Source organism: Synchiropus splendidus, chromosome 1 (assembly GCF_027744825.2).
Source record: "Synchiropus splendidus isolate RoL2022-P1 chromosome 1, RoL_Sspl_1.0, whole genome shotgun sequence".
Taxonomy (NCBI): Eukaryota; Metazoa; Chordata; class Actinopteri; order Syngnathiformes; family Callionymidae; genus Synchiropus; species Synchiropus splendidus.
The window spans coordinates 34489234-34510011 of NC_071334.1; the positions used below are offsets into that span (position 1 = coordinate 34489234).

General features: G+C 42.4%; 1 protein-coding gene across 4 annotated transcripts in view; it reads left to right on the forward strand.

The window, feature by feature from the left end:
• The first annotated feature begins 6994 nt into the window (after positions 1–6994).
• Positions 6995–20778, forward strand: part of lrp8 (low density lipoprotein receptor-related protein 8, apolipoprotein e receptor) — a 140416-nt gene continuing 126632 nt past the window's right edge. For all 4 annotated transcript variants that reach the window (XM_053881480.1, XM_053881489.1, XM_053881495.1 and 1 more), the window contains exons 1-2: positions 6995–7167; positions 8135–8260. In XM_053881480.1, coding sequence (XP_053737455.1) covers positions 7071–7167; positions 8135–8260 — 223 coding nt within the window. In that variant the 5' untranslated portion in view covers positions 6995–7070. The remainder of the gene's footprint in view (positions 7168–8134; positions 8261–20778) is intronic.

Sequence of the window (20778 nt, forward strand, 5' to 3'; positions counted from 1 at the left end):
GAGCTGCAGGGGATGAAGAATCAGACACATGTGGAACAAAAAGACATCATGCCATCTTTCTGAGGTGGACTGTGGGTCTCGTCAGCTCTTCTCCAGCTGTCAGGAAGGTGATAGCCTGAAAAAGACCTGTTAACACATGAGACAAAATGCAGTAAAAAGGACTTTCCAAAAGGACCTTGCCTGATTTCAGTGCCTTTGAAAATGACATTGAGCTAACGTCTGTGGCTAACATCCGCTAGCATTTATCAGACAGCAAAATTGTCGTTACACGGTCATTGGCAGTGTTTATGGTCCATCTGGTTTGTAGTGTAACATGTTCTATCTCATGTTCTGTCTGTAGCTGCTGCTGTTGAGTCCTCTGATCTGCAGAGCTGCTCGGAGCTGCTGAGAGACGCGACCAGCGCCACATTTCATCACCCCTGACGGTTGGTCTGGAACTGAATGAAGAAGAGTAGTTTCTAACTCTGGCGTCTGTGTACACAGTCAACTCGAAATAAACGTGTGAACGGATGTTTTGATGCTCACGCTCTGATCGCTGTTTGTCTGCTCCTTATTGAAACACATGACAGTCATGATGTAATAAGGTTAGAGAGGAAAAAAGCTGCTCCATTGTCTTTATTATTCTACAGCGCTGTAAATGACGGTGGCGCACCATCACGGCTTAAATGAGAGCCACCACGGCATCAGAAAAATGATCTCTTATGGGACTCTCACATGACCAAACGTATTTAAACAAAGTGGACCCTGATGACGGCTGCATCTTACAGATTTATTTCTCATAACTAAAAGATAGTGGTTTGTTGCCTCCAATTCACTAAATGTCAAAACCTTCCCCTTAGCTTCATTTTGAAACATGCAGTTAAAATAGTTTTATAATCTGACTCCGTTGGTCTTGCAGCTGCTTCGGCCTCTCACTGGATCCTGCCTCTCCTCACTGACTGCATGACGGAGTTCTATCTCTGATGTCGAATGATAGATGCTTATGGATGTTGCCTTTGCAAGTATAAGCTTGACAGTGTTGTGTGTATTGACATCTGTGATTATTTTTCGCCACAGTCTTCATAGTCCTCATAAACAAATAAACATAAGATGGGGACGGGATTGGAGACCCAGCTTTACGACTGCTTGCAATTACACTCACTTACCGGCGGTGCCACCAAAATCAAATAGTCATAAACTACATAATGCCACTTTAAGTTTAAGTAAAATCGTGACTCAAAAGTATGCGATCAGAAATGGCTATATCAGAGGGACAGTATATGAGGCAAAGTCAGGGAGGTCAGATGGTTTGGATCCATGGCAAGGAGAGACAGAGTTGGACCAGTAATGTTGGAGATGGAAGAAGAGGAAGATGACTATTGAGGTCCACAGATGTGGAAAATCAAGAGCGTGGGGGTGACTCAGGTAGTGATAATGACATGGATCAGTGTATAAACACATCTGGATATTGTTCCCTTTTCTCCAGAGTTTTCTACATCAGTAGCCAGTTTGCTAATTATTTCCTCCCTCAGCCAGCATTAACGTTTCCTGCAGGACTGGGATTCCTGCTCTCCTCTTCTGCTCTACTTCACGAGCACATCTGAGCTGGTTTCCACTCAGAAGAACCATACGGGTGGTGGAAACCTCCAGGCCTGATGGATGAGAAACGGCACGACATACATTCCGGTGTGATACATATTGAGCTCAACTCAAACATGCACTAAAGCGAGCATATCTACCAGCTGCGCCGTTTTCAGAACCATGTCACGGGGTAAACTTTGTGTGATCCTAGACACAGACAGGAGCAGTTATTTCAACATATATGGGAGAATGTTGTAAATTATTAGTTATAGTTAAATGAGGAACAGAACAGACTTGATCAGCCAGAGTCAAAATAGTCTTGGCTAGCTGGAAGAGGACTTGGTGAACTACAAACTCCGAATTGTGCTTTGATATAGTAAAAGATTTGGGAAAATGGGAATCTAAAATTGACCTTTGTAAATTATCAAACTTAATAGGACTATATTGTAGAATAGAAAAACAAAACTACACAGAGGCTAAGTAAGAATGTGACTTAAGACTTGGTTCACTAATAGTGAAAAAGTCTGCAGCAACTGAACAGTTGGTGAGCTGTAAGTTTTCATTCACACCTTTGTGACTGAATAATGCATAGAATGCACCGGTGAACATCCAGGGTCTGGACATAGAGAGAGTGCGGACATACAAGAGCCTGGGTGTCCACCTAAACAAGCTGGACTGAACACTGACTCGCTCTACAAGAAAGGTCAGTGTCTACTTTATTTACTGTGGTACTCCGTTGTTTTGGGGAGTTCAGGCCACTGCTAAGGACCATCTATGACACTGTAGTGGTCTCAAAGGGGGAGGCTGGTGTTCTGTGCAAGACAAAAACAGGCTGACTCGGATCACAAAAAAAGCCTGCGCGGTTTGTGGCTGTCGCCTGGACTCCATCAAGGACATCCAAGAGAGAGAGGTCCTGGCCAAACTACTGGCCGTAATGGCCAACACTACCCACCTCTTGCACAAGAATGTTGGCTTTAATAGCTCCTACAGAAACTATTGCACCATAAGAGCAGAATGCAACGCCTTCGTAGGTCATCAGTTGGTATGAATATACATACCAAATTTACAACAGTGTTAACATAAGATAGCAATGTCTTACAGCAGACCTGGGCAAAGTGCGGCCCGGGGGCCAAATCCGGCCCTTTGACTTGTGTCTTGTGCATTGTTTTCGTTCCATATGATGGAACTGAAACATAACTTTCTCAATTTTTATTTCTTCGTATTTCTTGTCCCTTAAAATACATCAGAATTGAAAGTAGATTTTGAAATGTATGAGACACATCAAGAAACGTTAAATGGAATGTGGTTTAAATTAAATAAAACACAACGAACCAACATTTTCTGTGCATTTTTAAAGTGTAATTTCATAATCATACGTGATGTCATTGCTGTCATTTTTATTTTCAATTTTCTCTAACCCTGCTTTCTTTGGGTTTGACGGCTCCTCTCAACGGTCACAATATATAACCTGCCCCCATAGCAAATTTAATTGCCCACCTCTGTCTTAGAGCCTTTTTTGGTCGGTAACAACTACTCCCCCACCTTTATTTTTTCCTTTCTTCAGTTATTTTTACTTTTTCTCTGCACTTCATTTTGACCAGTATGTATGGACATATTTTTTGTATATTGTTTCTTAGATTGTTTGCATGAGTATTGAACTGCTGGACAAGAGCGAGTTCTACGACTCTCTGCTATTCCAGTAGTGGCTCTCATTCTTTGATTCAGCTCTTCATGCCATTTTATGTGCATGCAAAACTGCAGATAATCCAACAGCAAATCACGCAAACTTTTCTTTCAACTATGAATCTTCTCCCAATGACATTGTCTCCCGTGAAGTTTCACCAACTTCTATGTAAATTCGGGGTATGTCTGATAAATGACTCAGTTCTACAAGCTCAGCAGGCAAAGTACTTTCAAGTCAAAGTCATTTTATTGATAGTGAAATCATAAAGCCCTATTAATCTCACAAGTGTAAGAGGAAGGATCTGAGAGGACATGGCAGAGAAAGGAAACATTTTTTGCTAAGCTTGTTACCCTGGTGTTGTTTCCAATGGCAACCACTGGAGCGGATTGCTGCGGCTTCAGAGAAGCGCTGATGCTATTACTGTGTACACATATGATTGGATTAGAGGAGCCAGAGTCTAATGACACTGACATTAAAATTGAATTCTGATATTGCAGCAGGAGGGTGAGACGGGATTCAATTGGGAACAGAGTGGCAACTGAACGTGATGAGATGGAGCAGAAGTTGATCCCACACAGATGGTGTTGCATTAAACCCAATAGAACAGCTGCTTTTTATTTCCTACGAGCCTTGTAAACTTCATTCTGGGGTCTTACGGTGGTGGCTTGAAGACAGAACATCAAATATCTAATGTCCGCTGACAGCAAATGTGCTGCATGTTTTCATGTAAAATTGGGGTGACGAGGCTGGAGTCCATCGCAGCTACTAGTGGAGAGAGATGGGAGGAACCTTGGATGGGCATCCTGTCCTTCACAGAGCACACATTCTAAGAAACCCTCACACATGCAGACAATTAACCACTGTAATATATATTTTCAGCAAGGAAGTAGATATTTAAACTCCACACAAGAGGTTATCAACAAACCAGTGGTGTCTGGCCGGAATTGAACCCATGGCAATCTTGCTGTGAGCCTGCAGTCCACCATGCGGCCTGAATACAGCCAAAAAAATCTGCTTCTATCGTACGAATGAGTGTGTCAGGAAAAATACTGGAGGAAATATTTCTGCCGTTTGTACAGGTTTGTCCAGGGACACTGTGAAATCCTCAAAATGAAACAGAGCTGCCACTGACAGTGGAGAAACTGGTTCAAGGTTTTTATAATAGAAATGCTCCTTAAACAACTGTTGATCCAAACTTGCGGGTGGAAAAACTGTGACATTGTGAAACAAGGATCAGTGGGTGTTCACTTGTCTGAAAGTCTATGCTACATTATAATCGCTCAATGCATTGTTCCATTATACTGTACTGTACAATGCAGTGGAACGACATTGAGCTTATGAGCCTATCCAGAAGGTTCAATTATGAGAGTACAGTTGTTATAGCAGCTAGCTCATTTTGTGCCTCGAGTGAGTCTTGCTCCGACATATTTTGTGGGAGCAATTCTTCATTCCATTAACTGTCAATTTTGAGACAGCAAAGTGAATCAATAGTCTTCCTGTCCTGTCTAACACATAACAACATGCCTTTTGGGTGAACTGTAGCTGTGTCTATTTTCTTACTAACTGTCAGACGAGGCCAGCCCTCACGGGTGCTGGATTATGATGTCATACTTGGAATAACAAATGCCTTTGGACTTATGGAAATTGAGAGTGTGCAAGATGTGCCTCAAATCTTGTGCCACTGTCTATGATGTGACATGACGTCATCACCATTCACTTCCTGTTGTTTCTTGTGAAGAAAATGATTTAGAAACTTGAACTTTTCATCAATCGTAACAAATAAGATTTGGTTTCAAGCCATGCAGGCTCTGCAAAATGACAATAGGCCCATCATTGTTTTAGGTCCAGCATAGCTCTGACCCCGCCCCACCGCAGAGCCGTGACTGAGAGTCTGCCTGCTTTATACAATGGCAGAGATGTAATCCAAGGAGAAGTCATTTCTGATATTACTCACTGGCAGCACCGAGCCGTGTCTTAGTCTTAGTCATTAAATCAGTATTAAACTCAAAAGCGGTCTTAAGCGATTATGAAGACATCCTCCCTTGCTCATGGTTATAAGGTTATTTTGCAGTTGGAGATGCTCCGGTGATGTGGGGCCGCTTGTGCATATTTCTCAATGTAAATATTTCAAATCATAGAGGATTTGGTCACAAACAGAAACTGATACTCATGTGTTCAGTAGCGGTCCAATATCTATCAATAAATATATAATTTAAAAATATCATTTTAAAAGACACTGAAATTGCCAAATTAGTTCCTCTTTATAGAAAAGATTGCATCAGTGTGATATCTTGTCGAGCAATATTTATGTTTATGAATAGACTCATATTGCTATATCCTAATTCAAAAACATAATATTAACAGTAACACATTTCAGCTTGGCCAAAAACGAAAACACTAGAAGAGCTATGATGCAAATTATGACTTCCAATGCTTATATGGCTATGATGGGGTCATATCATTTGTTTTCCGTTCTCTTCAACAAAGTCCAGGGCTTATAAATATTCATAGAAATGAAATCATTTTCTTTCTGCAGCCATGCATGCTGCTTAATTTGTACATCCAAAGAGAAATGTATCTTATACTCGCATTATAGCACATCAAATATAGTCATGATGAAGTGTGGATGACCCAGATCTCAGTGAAACATGTAGACAAACACTGAGTGTACTTTTCATTGTTTTCACTCTGCGGTCCATCTCAACCACGCTGAAGACGCTATAGTGGAATAATGTCTGCATAAGAGGTCTCTGTAGTTAGAGGCTCAAAGAAGAATAGAGATGATGTCAGACATGTCAGACAAGTCATCTGTATCCAGACCTGGTGAAGCACGACTCAGCTCTGAGAAAATATGATGCGAAATAAGCGTACTAAAAACTGGCTAAAATGTAAGTTCAAAAAACAGCAATAGCTGCAGTTTATAGGAGCGGATCTCAGTAGTGGTGGGTAGATGAGGTATCATGAAACAGTATTGCAGGGTTGATGAATCTGTGTCCCAACATTCAGAGGTCACTATCTGGCGCTCTTGGTTGAGAAATGATGTGAGGTTTCATTGAATTAGTATTTTTTTTGCAGCAGCAGACAGTGCCATCTGGTGGCCTCTGAAAATTAGGACACTGTGTCATAAAACCTCATCAAGCCTTTGACCATTATAAATGAAAAAAAATTTTTTTTTTGGGTACAGCTAGGTTGGTGGTCCACCCCACAAATGGCTGTCAGGGCCCCTGACCCATGTACCACTGTGGAGTTGTGTTTGCATTGAATAATCCTGTCGTAAATATCAACCGTCCTGCTTGACTCCGTAGTCAGTTTTAGTAGGTTTTGGGGTTTGTATCTATTATCAGAATTCTCACTTTAATCTTCAACTATCTATTTTCATATCTATTTTCAAAGGTGGGGTTGTTTCAAGGCGGCGGTTTCCACATAAACCTCTATCTCTTGTGGGGAAACTCCAGGGAATTCTCAGGACAGCAGGTCAGTTAGCCATCTTGCTGGGTCAGCCCCTGGGCCTCCTCCCATTTCCACATGCCCAGAAGACCTCACTGGGCAGGCGCTCTGATGAAGACGTCTTGACTGGCTTCTTCTTCTAGATGGCCACACTCTGTCCTGAGGCTCAAAAACATTTTGTGACAATCACCCTCTGAAAATGGCATGTATAGCTCAAGAAGTTGGTCTTTCATGTGGATGCCTCGTCTCACCCGCCCATCGGCGTCACTGAGAGAGAAAGCAGCGCGCAGCGGCGGTCACACACACTCACGCTCGGCCGCGGAGAGAGAAACACGCACACTCACACGGGAGCGGAGCCTGCACCGGGGTTCTCTCTTGCATGATCGCAACCTTTCTGGATATAACAATGATGTGGTCGGAAGTCGGGAAGCTCGTGCTTTTACATTTATTCCTCGTGGAGCTTCACTGCGCGGAAGGTAAGATTCCTGCCGCCTGGTCCGCTTTCTTCTGTCGTGCCGCGCATCCGGAGCTGGTGTACACCTGCTCGGACCCGGATCTGCGCTTGTGCTGGCGTGGACTAGAGGTGACAAAGCATGCCGGATGCGCCACGGAGAAGCGACGAAAACACGTGTGGAGACTGAAGGATCGTGCGTGGAGTCGCTGCGACTCCCATTCAAATGTTTATTTCTCTTCATCTGAGCCATTAGTCAACTGACCTCTTCATCTCCTCAACACATGACCACATCCAGGTCCTGTTCTGTTGCGCTCGATCTCACAGAAACCAGCGTATAACCAGCGGTCGGAGTTAAGCTCCCCATTTTTTTTTTATAACAGGATAATCCAGAGGAGGTATTCAGAAGCACATTCAGGAGTTCATTAGTGTTTTGTTCTGCGCTGTCAGAAAAGAAGTAACTCCAAACTTGAATGAGGTGTGTAGTCTACCAGCAAACCTGACCTGAATACTTGCTTCAAAACCACAGGTGTTGTCTGCAGTGGTCAGTACCTGGTAGGAGTTGCAAGTTAACGGGTGAACACTGGCACATGGAGTCCAGTCCAACAACATTAGGCTACTCTACAGTGTGAAAGAGTTCCTCCTGACCCGGGGCAGTAGCTCTTCATTCATGTAATAGGCGTGTAATATCGCCGCAGTGTTTGCAAGTTGATTCCATGATTTAGAATTTTTGATTTGGAAATAACGGATTTAAATTTTCAGTCATTGCATTGACTGATCCAAGTTCACTTTGTGTTTGAGCAGCTGCTTAGAATGAAATGCATAACAATCTTTCTATCTGATCTATCTAATCCATCTACTTGAGAAAAAAAAATCTTAATTGATGTTATGTTCTTGACTAAAATGTTAACATGTTGTATTGTTTAAGATGCAAGTTGGTTGAGTATTGAGCTACTGCAGTGATCCATTTACATTTTTTCTTGTGACAACAGGGACTCATACAGAATCGGAGTGTGAAACCGGACAGTTTCAATGCAACAACGGAAGATGCATCCCGACGCTGTGGCGGTGTGACGATGATGACGACTGCTCAGACGGCAGCGATGAAGAGAATTGTCGTAAGTAACTTGTTGAATCTTTTAGCAGGGATACCTGCTCAGGTGTCGGCCGAGGTTGCCGTCGACGCTCTCTCAAACTGTTGAACTTGCGCTTCTTAACACTTGCATGTGTTTGGCTTCTGTTTACTTCTGCAAGTTGTGTTGCCGTCGGTAAAAGAAGTCGCAGTTGTCGGCGGCAAAAGAGATCTGATGTTTAGAGCTATTTAGCTGGACATTTGTAAACAACTATGTCGCGTGCCTTCCCATCGTATTCAGGTTGTACTGGGGTTGAGGTTTGTGAAAATGCTTGTAGAGCTTTTCTTAATTCCAAATACCACTGAGTATTTATGTGCGTTCACAAGTGCTGCCGAGGTCGAGACAGGGTTTTCTGACTTGAGCAAATTTGAGATTTTGACATGTTTCTCTCTGAAATATGTTGATTCAGGTGAGCTATTTTGACATAATCAGTTAGGTCCAAGTGCTTGAAGAATCTGTCAGCGACCATAGGTTCAATTACTTTGAGTGTGTGTTTAATACACACGTGGTGATGACAACTCTGCTTCACACTTGAGGGGACACTTTTATTATGGCATATCATGGCATCACTTTTTGGTGTTCTAAAGACTGTGGTCCTCTCTAACAAACTGAAGTTATTGTTTATTATCAATGACACTGAATTTATCTCATGACTGTAAATAAGCGACACAGAAGTTATATAATGTGGATGTGGTTTTATGCGGCAATCTTCAGAATAGAAAAAAAAGTAACTTTCATTTAGTCATGATTTTAAAGTGCTCACCATATTCTCACTTTAATCTTCACTATATTCCGAAGGAAAAACAATATTAGCACGTGCATCTGAACTGACTTTGAGAGGCGTTTGAGATTAAAGTGGTGAACAAAGGGACTTTAAAGTGAGGATTCTGAGATGTTTTTGTCACGCTGTCTCTATTCTTCTGTGGACTCAGACTTGGGCCAATATTCAGAGAGTGCGATATTTAATTCTTTTAGGTTTGGTTTAACATACCATTCTCTGCATTTGGTGTCAAAATAATGTGTCCTTCACCATTAACTCTCGCTAATACTGGACTTCTTGGAAATGCCATGTCCTGAGCATTAGATGCCTCTTTTTCATCTGGACTTTTTGCAGACCCTTATTTTTCCCCGTCCCGTTTCCTACAGTGACTTCGCTGAACATGATCAAAATTAGTTCTACATGAGCTGTAGACCATACAGTTGTGGGAGTATCATAAGTAGGGCTGAACAATATGAACAATGTGATGTTGATACAATACTATATGGACTATGTACAATCGGGCTCACCAATTTTGTGATGTAATTGCCTCGAAGGTTCATGTATCAATATATCTTTCAGCTCTTATTAGCATTGCATATTACTGTGTGGGCCACAGGAAACAACTTGGCAGGCCTAAGTCTGGACCCCACACCTTGAGATTCACAGGTATTGCTTTCATATAGTATTGCAGCTGCTGAGCTTTTCACTTGCAATGCATTCCACAATTACTCCCATGTGAATCATGGTGGCAGAGTTTCAGACTGGTTTATCTGTTTGTGGTATCTAATGGCTTTCAAGTGTTTAAGACTGGGCCTGTATCCAAGAGATTTCTAACAATGTTAACACTGAGTCAATGTAAAGGTTCCAGACATGCCGTGGAAGTACGTTTTTTTTTCTCTAACTGAAAGAACTGAAGATAATCGGCTTCTAGTTTCTTCCATCATTGTTGTGTTGTCGACTTCTGATCCTCCATCACGGACCAGGTCACATGGCCTGTGGAATTTTCTTCTGATTTGACTCGCGAAGCAAACCTGTGACTATGCGAGAGCTTGGGAAAGGTCATCGCAGGCCATTGCCAGGATACCATTATTCTCCGTATTGTTACCTTGTACCTGCATGCGAACCCGCTTTGACCTTTCAAATAAAGTGGCTTTAGTTTGGTGGTGCTCCCGTCACAGCCTAAATGGGGTGACGTTGCGTGTCATGACACCTCTCTGCTGTGTAATGCAGCATGCTAATACTCTTCAGTTATGGTTGATGGTATCTGCCTTGTTTTTCAAAGAGCGCAGGCTGGTTGTAATTACAGCGCACATCACAGCCAAGTGACATCCGCGCTGTCCTTCGTGACTCCGCTCGGAACGTCCCCTGAATCCATCCATTAAGTTCCCGACCCGAGTAATCATTGCTTATGAATTCGTCATGCTACTAATTGCTCCAATGCCCATATTAGCGGGCAATTGATTCCTCACTTATCTGGAGCAGCAGAACATCAAGCTGCTCTTGGTGGCGGCTGAATGTCCAGGAAGGTTGCAGCATGTGACATTTACAAGGAGGAGTCGTCATGTGCCGAGACTGATGATGCGACATTGAGGGTGCAGTATTTGATGAAGGGGGAATTAGATTTTAATGAGCTTGACTTGGTCTGGCCGTCGGCCGTGGTATTACTCCGCTTGCTTGGCGATCATTTGGAAGTGATTCCTAAAGACGCGAGGTTCCGGGCTCATCTTTCCGTCAGGCCACTTGGTTCCAAGCGCTCGTTGTCGTGTTTGAATGTGGCTTTGCTTTCTGCATGTGTCACTCGCTTGATCTCTTTCCTCCTCTGACTTTCATTACCTTTCCCCGTGGATGGGTGGAAAACTCCCACCCGCATCTGCAAGGCCTTTCACTCCTCTGATTTATCTCTCTTTTATAGAGGCTTTTTCTCATCCACTAAGACTGAATCCTTCCTGAAATAATGGTTCTGGAAATGGTGTCAATCTAAGTAAGTTAAATGGTTGATCTTGTTCTGACCTCCATGGTGGAAACCCTTGTTTTATTTAATGTATCGTTCTATTACAGAAATTCTATTACACAAAAAGGTCAGCCTTCACGTGCTGGCCATTTGCCTTACGCTGGGTCCTCAAATTTGGGGGGTTTCAACCATTTGTGTATATCGAGGCTGCAAATGTCATGTATGCCATACTCTTTACTCTTTTACTTTCTTACGAGAAGCATGGGCTGACAGGTCAGCGGGAGGTAAATCTAATAGTGCGACTCGGTTGCTGGAGTGGTGTTGAGGGGCTGACGGTGAGCCCGTCCTTCTTACGGATGCCAGCGCCGCTGCTGTGTGTCCCACACTCAAGCTTATATTACTAGCAGCACTACAAATGCATGAACGATGACATAGTTTTGACTGAACCGAGTGGGTCAAAGCTTTGCTGTTGACGACATTCAAACTCAATTGGCAAACCGCCGACTACAATTTGAAAAACATTCAATTGATCGTGTTACTCTTACTATCATTTACAATAAAGAATGAGCTAAGAACAACTGGATTTAAGTGTCTCGTGCCATCGTTCTTGTTCATGTGGACTCAAGTAAACATGCCATTTGGATAACCGCACCTCATTTGCTGTAGTTCTACTGAATTCCAATTTTTTGGCAGCTTTCTAACCAATCACAGCTGTTTGAAAAGCTGATGAAGATGTTTGCAATACCTTTTTATTTCTGACGGCCTACATCTTGAATGTTCGAAACGTACTTCAGCAGTATTTTGCTTCAAAACTAGTTTATTAACATTATGATGTAATATCAAGCTAAAAACAGAAGTGTCAAAAAAGTTAACATAAACGTGTAAAATCTGTAATGTAGAATCTGGCTACTGGGAGCTTTCATATGTCTGGTACCAAAATATTCTTCCTGATGTTCCAAGTGTGATGTTATGTGGACAGTCAGACGTTCCTGTGACCAACTGAACCACTAGTCCCTCTGACCTCAGACCTCCATTAGAAGACCCCAGCTGTGTCTGCGATATATGTGTGTGTGTGCCTGTCCTCGCATGCTTGTTTATTAGTGGTTGTGCAAAATGTCTTCCTCTGGATCTATCGATACAATACCTTTTATGGCTGGAGCGCCTCCTGGGACGCTCTTGTTCCTTGTGTGTGCGTGTGTGTGTGTGTTACTGAGTGAGATTGAGAGGACCCCCACCCCTTTCGGGAGCCCCGTCCCCCCTAAAACAGGGTTCAGCGTGAAATTTGTTGTGATGTCTACGCTGTGGAAAGCTGCTCAGACAGCTGAGGAGACGCTGCCCTTCTTAAACCAGCTCATTGTGCTGCTGACACACACACACACACGTACTGTACACACAAGTTTCGAGGGGGGGGGTGAAATGCTTTCGTGATCTGTGTGTATATCCTATATCAATTGTTTTATCTCTGGATATCAACACCCAGCCTAACACCCAAAGCTATCTTTTAAATGGACAGAAGCATCATTCTTTGCGGAAGAAACAGTCAGTTCTTTTGTGTCTATCGTTGTACAGAATTCATTTTTCGCACTCACGACACACTTAACACACTTTAACCCTGACAAAAGGGTTTAAGTCACCAGTTCCTTTCTCTCTTAATGAGTTGCAGCAGATAAACACACAAGTTAGACATGATGTTCAAAAGTTTTTTCAACAAACTCCCTTTCTGTTATTGGGTTAACAAGGAGTCCTTCCAAGCTGTTTGTTTGGGGTGAGAGATGGAGGATGAACACCTCTCGCACACAATGACACATCTGGTTATCATCTCTGTATGATTTTGAAAACAAGTTGACAGGGTGATACTTACTACAGAAATGAATGTCAGACTTTTGTCAGGACACAATTTTGTGTCTGTTTTTGGAACAAAGCTACAAATGAAAAACTTGTTGATTGCTGTAATGGGAGAATAGGAGTGAAAACTAGATGGACGTAGCAGCCGATGAGCCTAAATTTATTGTTGCTACATGATTCACATACTGAGGTCAATGTCACTGTTGAGCTAGAACAACTGAAACAGACGTGATGGGGTCCTGATGACGACTCCCACAGAGGCACTTTGGATTAGACATGTTTAAATCCACTTCAATCCGCTGGCACAAAAAAATGATATGGCTTTTTTTCGACATATTCCACCAGTGAGAATTTAGGTCAACACAGAGAGATGCAGAGGTGGAGCGTTGCCATGCGTTCTTATGCTCCCATACACACATGTGCAAAGGCTTCCGTCGTCATCACCACCACTTTTTACCGTTACCCAGGGCAACAAGAACGGAATCCACTGAGGAGGCTTGATGAAGAGGGAATAAAAGAGAGACGACCCAATCGGGCAGGACTTGTTCTTCAACAGCTGCTGGAGGGAGGATGCTGGAGGGGAAATCCCCGCTGTGAGAGGCGTGTGTCGTTGTGTTCGCAGCAAGTGTGTACAAAGCGATGACCGAAGCAAGCGGGGCCTTCAATGAACGACTGCTCGATTCGCAAAGATCAGAGTGGTTTTCTCCCCTTGCTTGCATGATGACATTATGATGCTCTGGTTTATTCTCCCACTGCCCAAGAAGACGTTGACTGGTTTCTCTAAATTGTCTGCAGGTGTGAGTGTGTATAGGCGTCTTTTCATATGTATGTGTGCCTTTCTCCTGATGTTGCTTGGATACTCCAGCAACACATCATAAACAAGCTGCAAAAAAGCATGATTTTGTCAACATGTCGAAGCCACTGTACGTGATATACTGTACACTGATATTTGACAGTCTTTTTTCTGTTTTGAGAAAGGTACAGCTCAATCTCTTCAGGTCCACTTCTAGACTGAAGAATCGGTGCTGAAAGTGGTCCTTAATGTACCATCATCATGTAATTGTCTTGTCAGTCCCTGAAGACTGAACAAAAAGAATCTCTCAGGTCATGTAAGAAGAGGTTGAGCCATAACATACTACTGTAGGTGGATGGAATGAGTGACCATATCCCTGTTTGTGATGTCACTTCCGCTGGACACCCTTAGCTTTTGATGTATTTCAGGCTATATTCATATATGCATGTGCACCTGTGCTTCCAACTGGACTGCTGTGTGTAACACATTTTCAACAGCCTGGCTGACAAACCAACCTGAAAAAATACATTCATCACACGCCGTTATGAACCTGTTGTGGTGTCGGAGTGACAGATGACAGGCTGAAAAATGTGCTGGGCTTCATCTGTCAGCGATGTTATCGCGCTCCATGAGCGAGTTGTGGCTGGTGTGCTAGGAAGGTGTCGAGTGCAGCGGTGCAAAAAAGGTAATTTTAGCTGAGGTCAGTGCTGGCCTGAGGTGTCGGCTCACGTTCGCCGTCTCTGTGACTTTTAATCTGCTCCCTCTTGTTGAGATTTCACCCAACGTCCTGGTCCTCCTCATCCAACTCCATCTGTTAGCAATCTGGCGCTCTGAGGATTCAGTAACTTGTGAAGTAGCAGCTGCAACATAAGGATTGTGCCGCTGTCAGCATCCTTTAGTTTGCAAAGGCTAGGTTAGCTGCACTGATGGCTACATTCCATAAACACTCTCCTTCGCTCATTGGTTTGAAAATAAACCGATGTTTGCTTGCATAGACGAGGGAAGCATTTGATCAAAATGTGCATTGTATATCAAAAGGCAAGTTGACCTACAAAAAGAAAACTTGAGAGATTGTAGACAATGCTAACTTGGCTGTGGAGATTTGTAAATACAGTATCTAAAGTATCATTGAAACTCAAAATTGGGAAGTTTTTTTTCGCCACCTGGACCGGTCCAACAATGTTGCAGAGATGCCACAAGTGCTGCATTATCGCTGTGGGACTGTTTAAATATAATTCAAGGTCGAAGCTGCTGTAAAGGGAGTTGTGAGCTACAGGACGTTTTGAAGAACGGTCAGTGGATTGATGCAAGCTTTGTAAATGTGAGGTGCGTGAATCCTGGGAGCACAGCTGTCTCTGAAATAATGCTAGAATACATGGGGAGATTTGTTCTTTGCCGCAATGTCAGAGGCACCTCTGTAGGACTCGCTATTTCTGTACCTCATTTTGGTGTTCCGCTATCGTCTCTGTCCCGACTCAGCCGTGTATAACAGCGTATCATGTTGTTAATCCACGCCTGGGATTAGCCGAATATCTCTGTGAGCCACCACTTTTTATTATTTACATTCTGCTGTAATCCTGTTTGTCACCTTCCTCTCTGATGTCAGTGCTACAGTCAGGGAGCAAAGATGAAACGGCAACGTGAAATGATGCATAATTCATGGACATAAATGCCACAGTGTTGCTGCAGTGTCAGAATAAAAGTTTTCATGAGAATTCCGAAGTTTGCGATGGCGATGGCTGCTCAGTAAACTTGGCTCTCCTAAATGACCCATTTGTGATCAGCCAAACTTTTGTTGTTTGACTTAGTTTCTCTGCCTCGGCAACACTCTTCTTTTATTTACCACAGTTTCAGGGTCGCTTGTTAAGTAAAACGGGTCACCCAACATGCTGGAAGTCAATCTTGTAAAAGAATTTAAGGGAGTTGTGTCAGATTTATGCACCTTTGCTGTGTGGAGCTCTTTGGTTCTCTGGACTGCTTTATCCAATGAGCTTAAACCTCTTTGTGTTTTTATGTTAGCTAGACAGTGATCAGCTGGAGCACAGCGCATTCATTTTCTCATTGTTTTTGACTTTACTATATTCCCTTTTCTAAGATTATCTGATGGTGGTGAAATCCAAAAAGTTTTTTGTGCATTCTTTACTTCACACTTAACATATCAGCTATGCATCTGATTGGCTCCAAATAACATTTGCTAACTTTAAGAATGTCTTCCGAGTGAGATATTCTGGATATACCCAACTGGGTGCTGGCTCCAGGTCAGACTCAAGACACCTGTCACTGGCTGTATTTTGCAGCTCCTTGGACATAGTGCTACGATGGCATTAATCCTGACAAACTGCAAGTATCTTCGCATTTCTTCTTATTCTTTTTCAGATTCAGTGGCACTTATGTGCTGTGCTGAAATGCACACGAACACATAAACTTAGGTACAGAGAGAAATTGGCATCTATTGGGAACCATCTGTCGGAATTTACTCAGAGCCCTGTTCCCGTATTGGAATTGTTCAAATCTGTGAATGCTTCCTCTCCTCCTCTCTATTTTAGACAGTGTCTATAGATAACACACAACATATCCCCTTCACACATTCCCGGCTCTTAAGCCTCAGAATGGCTGTTTTCCCTCAACAGGATTTGTCTGCCGTCAGTGACGGTGCAGGTGGGTGTGCGTGCCCGCTCTTTTGAGGATACTGCTGCAGCTGGGTAATACCAGTTATCGGGAAAAAAAAAGGTCTGGTGCGACCCAAACCTTTCTCACACACAACAAACAGAACCCGAGGGATATGCAGTCACTAATGTAGCACCTACAGCAGCTACATTATCACAACACGCCGACACAAAGTCAGCGCCGGCAGCTGTGAGGGGAGATTAGAGGGGGAGGAAGCCCACTTAATGGTAAACACTGCTGATGGGGGAGTCGGGGAAACTGCATATGGTGTCCCCGGTTGTGATTATCTTCTGGAAGTCTTGATAAAATGTCCTTCATTTTTTGGATTAATGGCCTGGAGAATGTTATGGATCTTGATTTAATGTAAAGTTAAAAGACAAAGGGATGTAATTAGAGCAGTGTCTGAGGTCTCTCAGGACTAAAGCTCGCAGAGCAGTGTCTTTTTAAGTGTTGTCAGTCAGCAACTGCAATAGCAATGAGCCTGGCACTTTTTAAGGCACCGAGCGTTCGAACGAGGTCAGGTTCTTTTCTCCTCGCCGTCAACTCTTGAGGTGTGAGAATTATGCTAAAATCTTTTTTTAAATGTTGCTTTAAAAACCTATGGGTAGTGGCTTGGGCTATGTTTGAAAAAAAAAAATCCTGAACTTCATTGTCCTTCATTAATAGAGAATAATTGGATTCCTTGGAAGCACTCTGAGGAAGAGGAAAACTCTATGAATTCATTTCTTAGAAAACCCTACAAAGGACATGGAGTCCAGATATGATGACTTCATCTCATTCTATTGCACTATTGACTATTTCTTCATCCTGTCAGTCAAACTGAATCTTCCTCTTTGTGTCATTCGTGCAGTTATCCTTAATGAGAGTAACCGTTGGTGCCACTTCATCCACAGAATAATATGACTGAATATGTTGAAGCAAAAGTGTTATCAAGACTATAGGCGTCTCTCTCAGGTGAGGGTGAATGCCCTGTCCAGGCCACAGATGAGATCCTCCCCCTGGAGTCTTGCTCCTTTCTTCTTCTTGAGAAAGAATGTTGGAGCTTGAGATGAACAGATGGATTTGTGCTGTGTCTACACTCATAAGGACTCAGAATCTTGATGAAGAAAGAGTAAGCAAAATACATTTCTACTCACAGGTCAACTTTATTTTCGCTTTATTTTAACATGGAAATGTGCGTGGTTGTACAAACACACTCTTCTCACTTCATTATCTCAACAAAGCCTCTTCGATTCCGTACGGTCTCCTCTCGATTATTTTCTTATTTTAATGTGGGTAGCAACCACAAATAAATGGTGATAACGCTGTGTAGTGGATGCCACGCTTCTGGCTCTGTGATTGAAAGGTCAGTAACATTTTTAAAATGCTGTATTTCAATCTTTCTATATTGTTGCTCATTACATGCCAAAAAAAAGAAATGCTTGCTTCATTGATGCATGAGTTGCTCTTTCCCTTGGACGTTTGCTTTTCTCCCTCCTGAATGGCCCCTCCCCCACCCTGAATAAGACACATTGAAAATCAGTGACCTTGCATTAAGACCTCGCCTTCCCCGACGCTCCCGTCCCTTTTTTCCCCATTCAGACGAAACTTGTCCGTTTTCTTTTCAAACATATTGTTTCCAGATTAGCACCATCTACTCGTGTTGTTGTTTTATTTGCATGGAGCAGGTCTCTGAGGTTTAGGATGATTAAATGAAGCAGCCAGATGATCGGATTAAGTGTTCTATTGTGGCTCTTAGAGGATGAGACGCTTGTGTTGTCCTGCTCTGTAATACTCATCTTACTTTTTACTCATCTGTTTTCCACAAAAGGGGAAAATAGACAAGAAGCCTGTGGAATATCCACCATGCGATCATTTCCAACATTGTTTACATTACTTGGCTTCTTGGCTCAAGGTGCTCTACATTCTCATGTAATCTTGGGGAAGTTGTGGAGTAGGAATGTGGTAAATGTTAATACAGTACAGCAGTATATTTGCTTGAAATGCATCCTGACTCCTGAGTGGAGTCTGCTTGGCTCAGCGTCCAAAAGGCCAGTAAGGGGTGAATTCCCTTCTGCTCCGGCCCATCTGCAGGTTTTCATGCCTTGCTGACCATTCATTTCCACATTCTGATGAACACTGAGTCGTGCTTCCTCCACCAGCCCCTTCAGCCACGATCATGAAGGGCCCACTCGCTGTCATGGGACGCATCCAGTAGACTCCGGTGCAAGGTATATATATATATATATATATGTATATATGTATGTATATATATGTATGTATCGTTTCCAACCTTGATAAATGGAAGGCATGAACGTTTCAACACAAGATCTACATATGTCTTTCATAATGTGTATTTGTATTTTGCATCTGAACTTAAAGTCAGTCACATCCAAAACCGTTGTGACTGAAACCTGTGGGAGAAAATGTGCCTGGAGAACCAGGATTTTTAAGAACACAAAAACAAACGACAACGTGGGTGGTAAGCTTACGAGACGTTGAGAGTGATTAACACCATTCTTCTGGCATCATCCTGTGCTATAAAACTAGCAGCTAAACCAGTTAAACTGAATTGGTGACTCAGCAACATGTGTGTTGCACGAACATTAGCGTTCTTTTGAGTTTAAATCACTCAATTCTCAGTGGCGTAATTTCTGTGTTCAGTCTGATAAATATAATATGTAGCCAACTGAGTGACACGAGTGCCGTCAGTGTGTGATGTTTAAAAGTAAAACAACACTTTTAAAAGTGGTATTCTAAACTTTGGTATTCCATTCCTTCACTTTAACAGTGCCCCTTTTTTTTCTAAGCATCTTAATACACTGTTGTCTAGGCTCCGACTTCCCAGACCATATGTGCTGAACTTGCCTCGTAAAAAGCCACATTTTTAAATGATATTATTAAATGTGTGGCGCATGTGTGAAACAGATGAAGAGCACGGAAGCGATCATGCTCTACTTTGCATTGAGGGGACCCACTGACCGAGTTGTGACAGAAGGTGGTAGTTAAGTGTAATTGGACCGTGGTGGTGTACCGCGTTGAGTTTTATTCCGACTGGAATCAGTTTAATTTGAACAATATTATGGCAAAAAAAATGTTAAGAATACATTGTTTGCTATCCTGGTCTTTGGACTTCATTTTAGTGGCAATGGCGGGAATGATGAGGATCCCTGTGACTCGGGAGGATGGTCAGCATAGCTACAGGAGAAGGAGGCTGACTCGCTGTTGCCACCCCTGATGCTGAAATGAAACGAGGATCAGATGTCTCTGTTTTATCTTTTCTCAAGTTCACTTCTCAACCATACCATCCAGTTTGGCGCCTGGTTTCTTGCAGTGTGCAGTCACAGCGCCTGCTCTCATGGATCACTTGAACAGCAGTAACAACCAATCCGAGATGAGGAATGATTTATTTGGATGCAGCCAGAAGTGTGGGAAATTCCAGCATTAGGAGCAATCAAGTGAGTTCAAATGTGATAAACTCAGAGAACATTTTGATGAAGGAATAGAGATTTTAAAAGTTAGGTACACAGTAATATGATAGCGAAGGTGCTTTAAATTAACAGAACATTAAATATTAGATTAAGCCTGAAATAGATGTGGTAGATTGTTGGAAGATTTGTCGTCATTCATTTATTTTCTATCACCTCCCTGTATAAAGTGGGTGTGTGACTTTCCCAGTGAGGGAGGTCGCCACTTCTAGTGTGATGTAAGAAATAAAAATGGACCTATCTGAGGAAAAAGGTCGCAGATATTTAGAGACAAAAGTCCCTCTCTTGCTGAACTCCTTAAACATGTTTGATATATACTTCATATCGACCTCATGGACTGATTTATGACTTTCTTAATGGGGGGCATTTATAGTTTCTAAACTGCATGGATTTAAGTGGCTGACAGATTCTGGTCTGATAGACTTGAGGTCACAAGTTCATTCATACTAATGATCATACACTCACACTCAGTTCCCTCTCTGCTGAGAAGCTTTTTTGTGGGAAATAAATTTCCCTCTGAGAAATGAATGCAACATTGTTTGTTTCAGAAATAGGTGTGCAAATTAACAGCGGGTGTTTTTTCTGATTCAACATGGTGATTCTTGGTTGCTTCTTGAACTACCTGTAGTGATGAAAAGAAACCCACTTTGTCTCATATTGTTCTTCACTGTGAAATATTCCTGTGGCTTTGGATCAGATTTAATCATTTGTTTTGACAGATCAATTTTCTCTATTGAAAATAGCAATTTCCTCTCCTCTGTGATCAAATTCGTCCAATATGCCTTTTGATTTTGATGAACGCTGAGCCTCTGAGTGTGATCACGAATAAATGCAGATGGAAAAATGATGTTTTGAGGAATATGAATTAGGACTTGTAAGGAATGCTCCCAATTTTTCTTTCTAATGTTTAAATCTGCTGATTGTTGTTGATTCATATACAGTAAAGGGTTTTTAATTGTTCTGAAAATGTCAGTATTGGAAAAAAAAAGTGAAAAACTCTTATTCTACTCTTAAAACTGC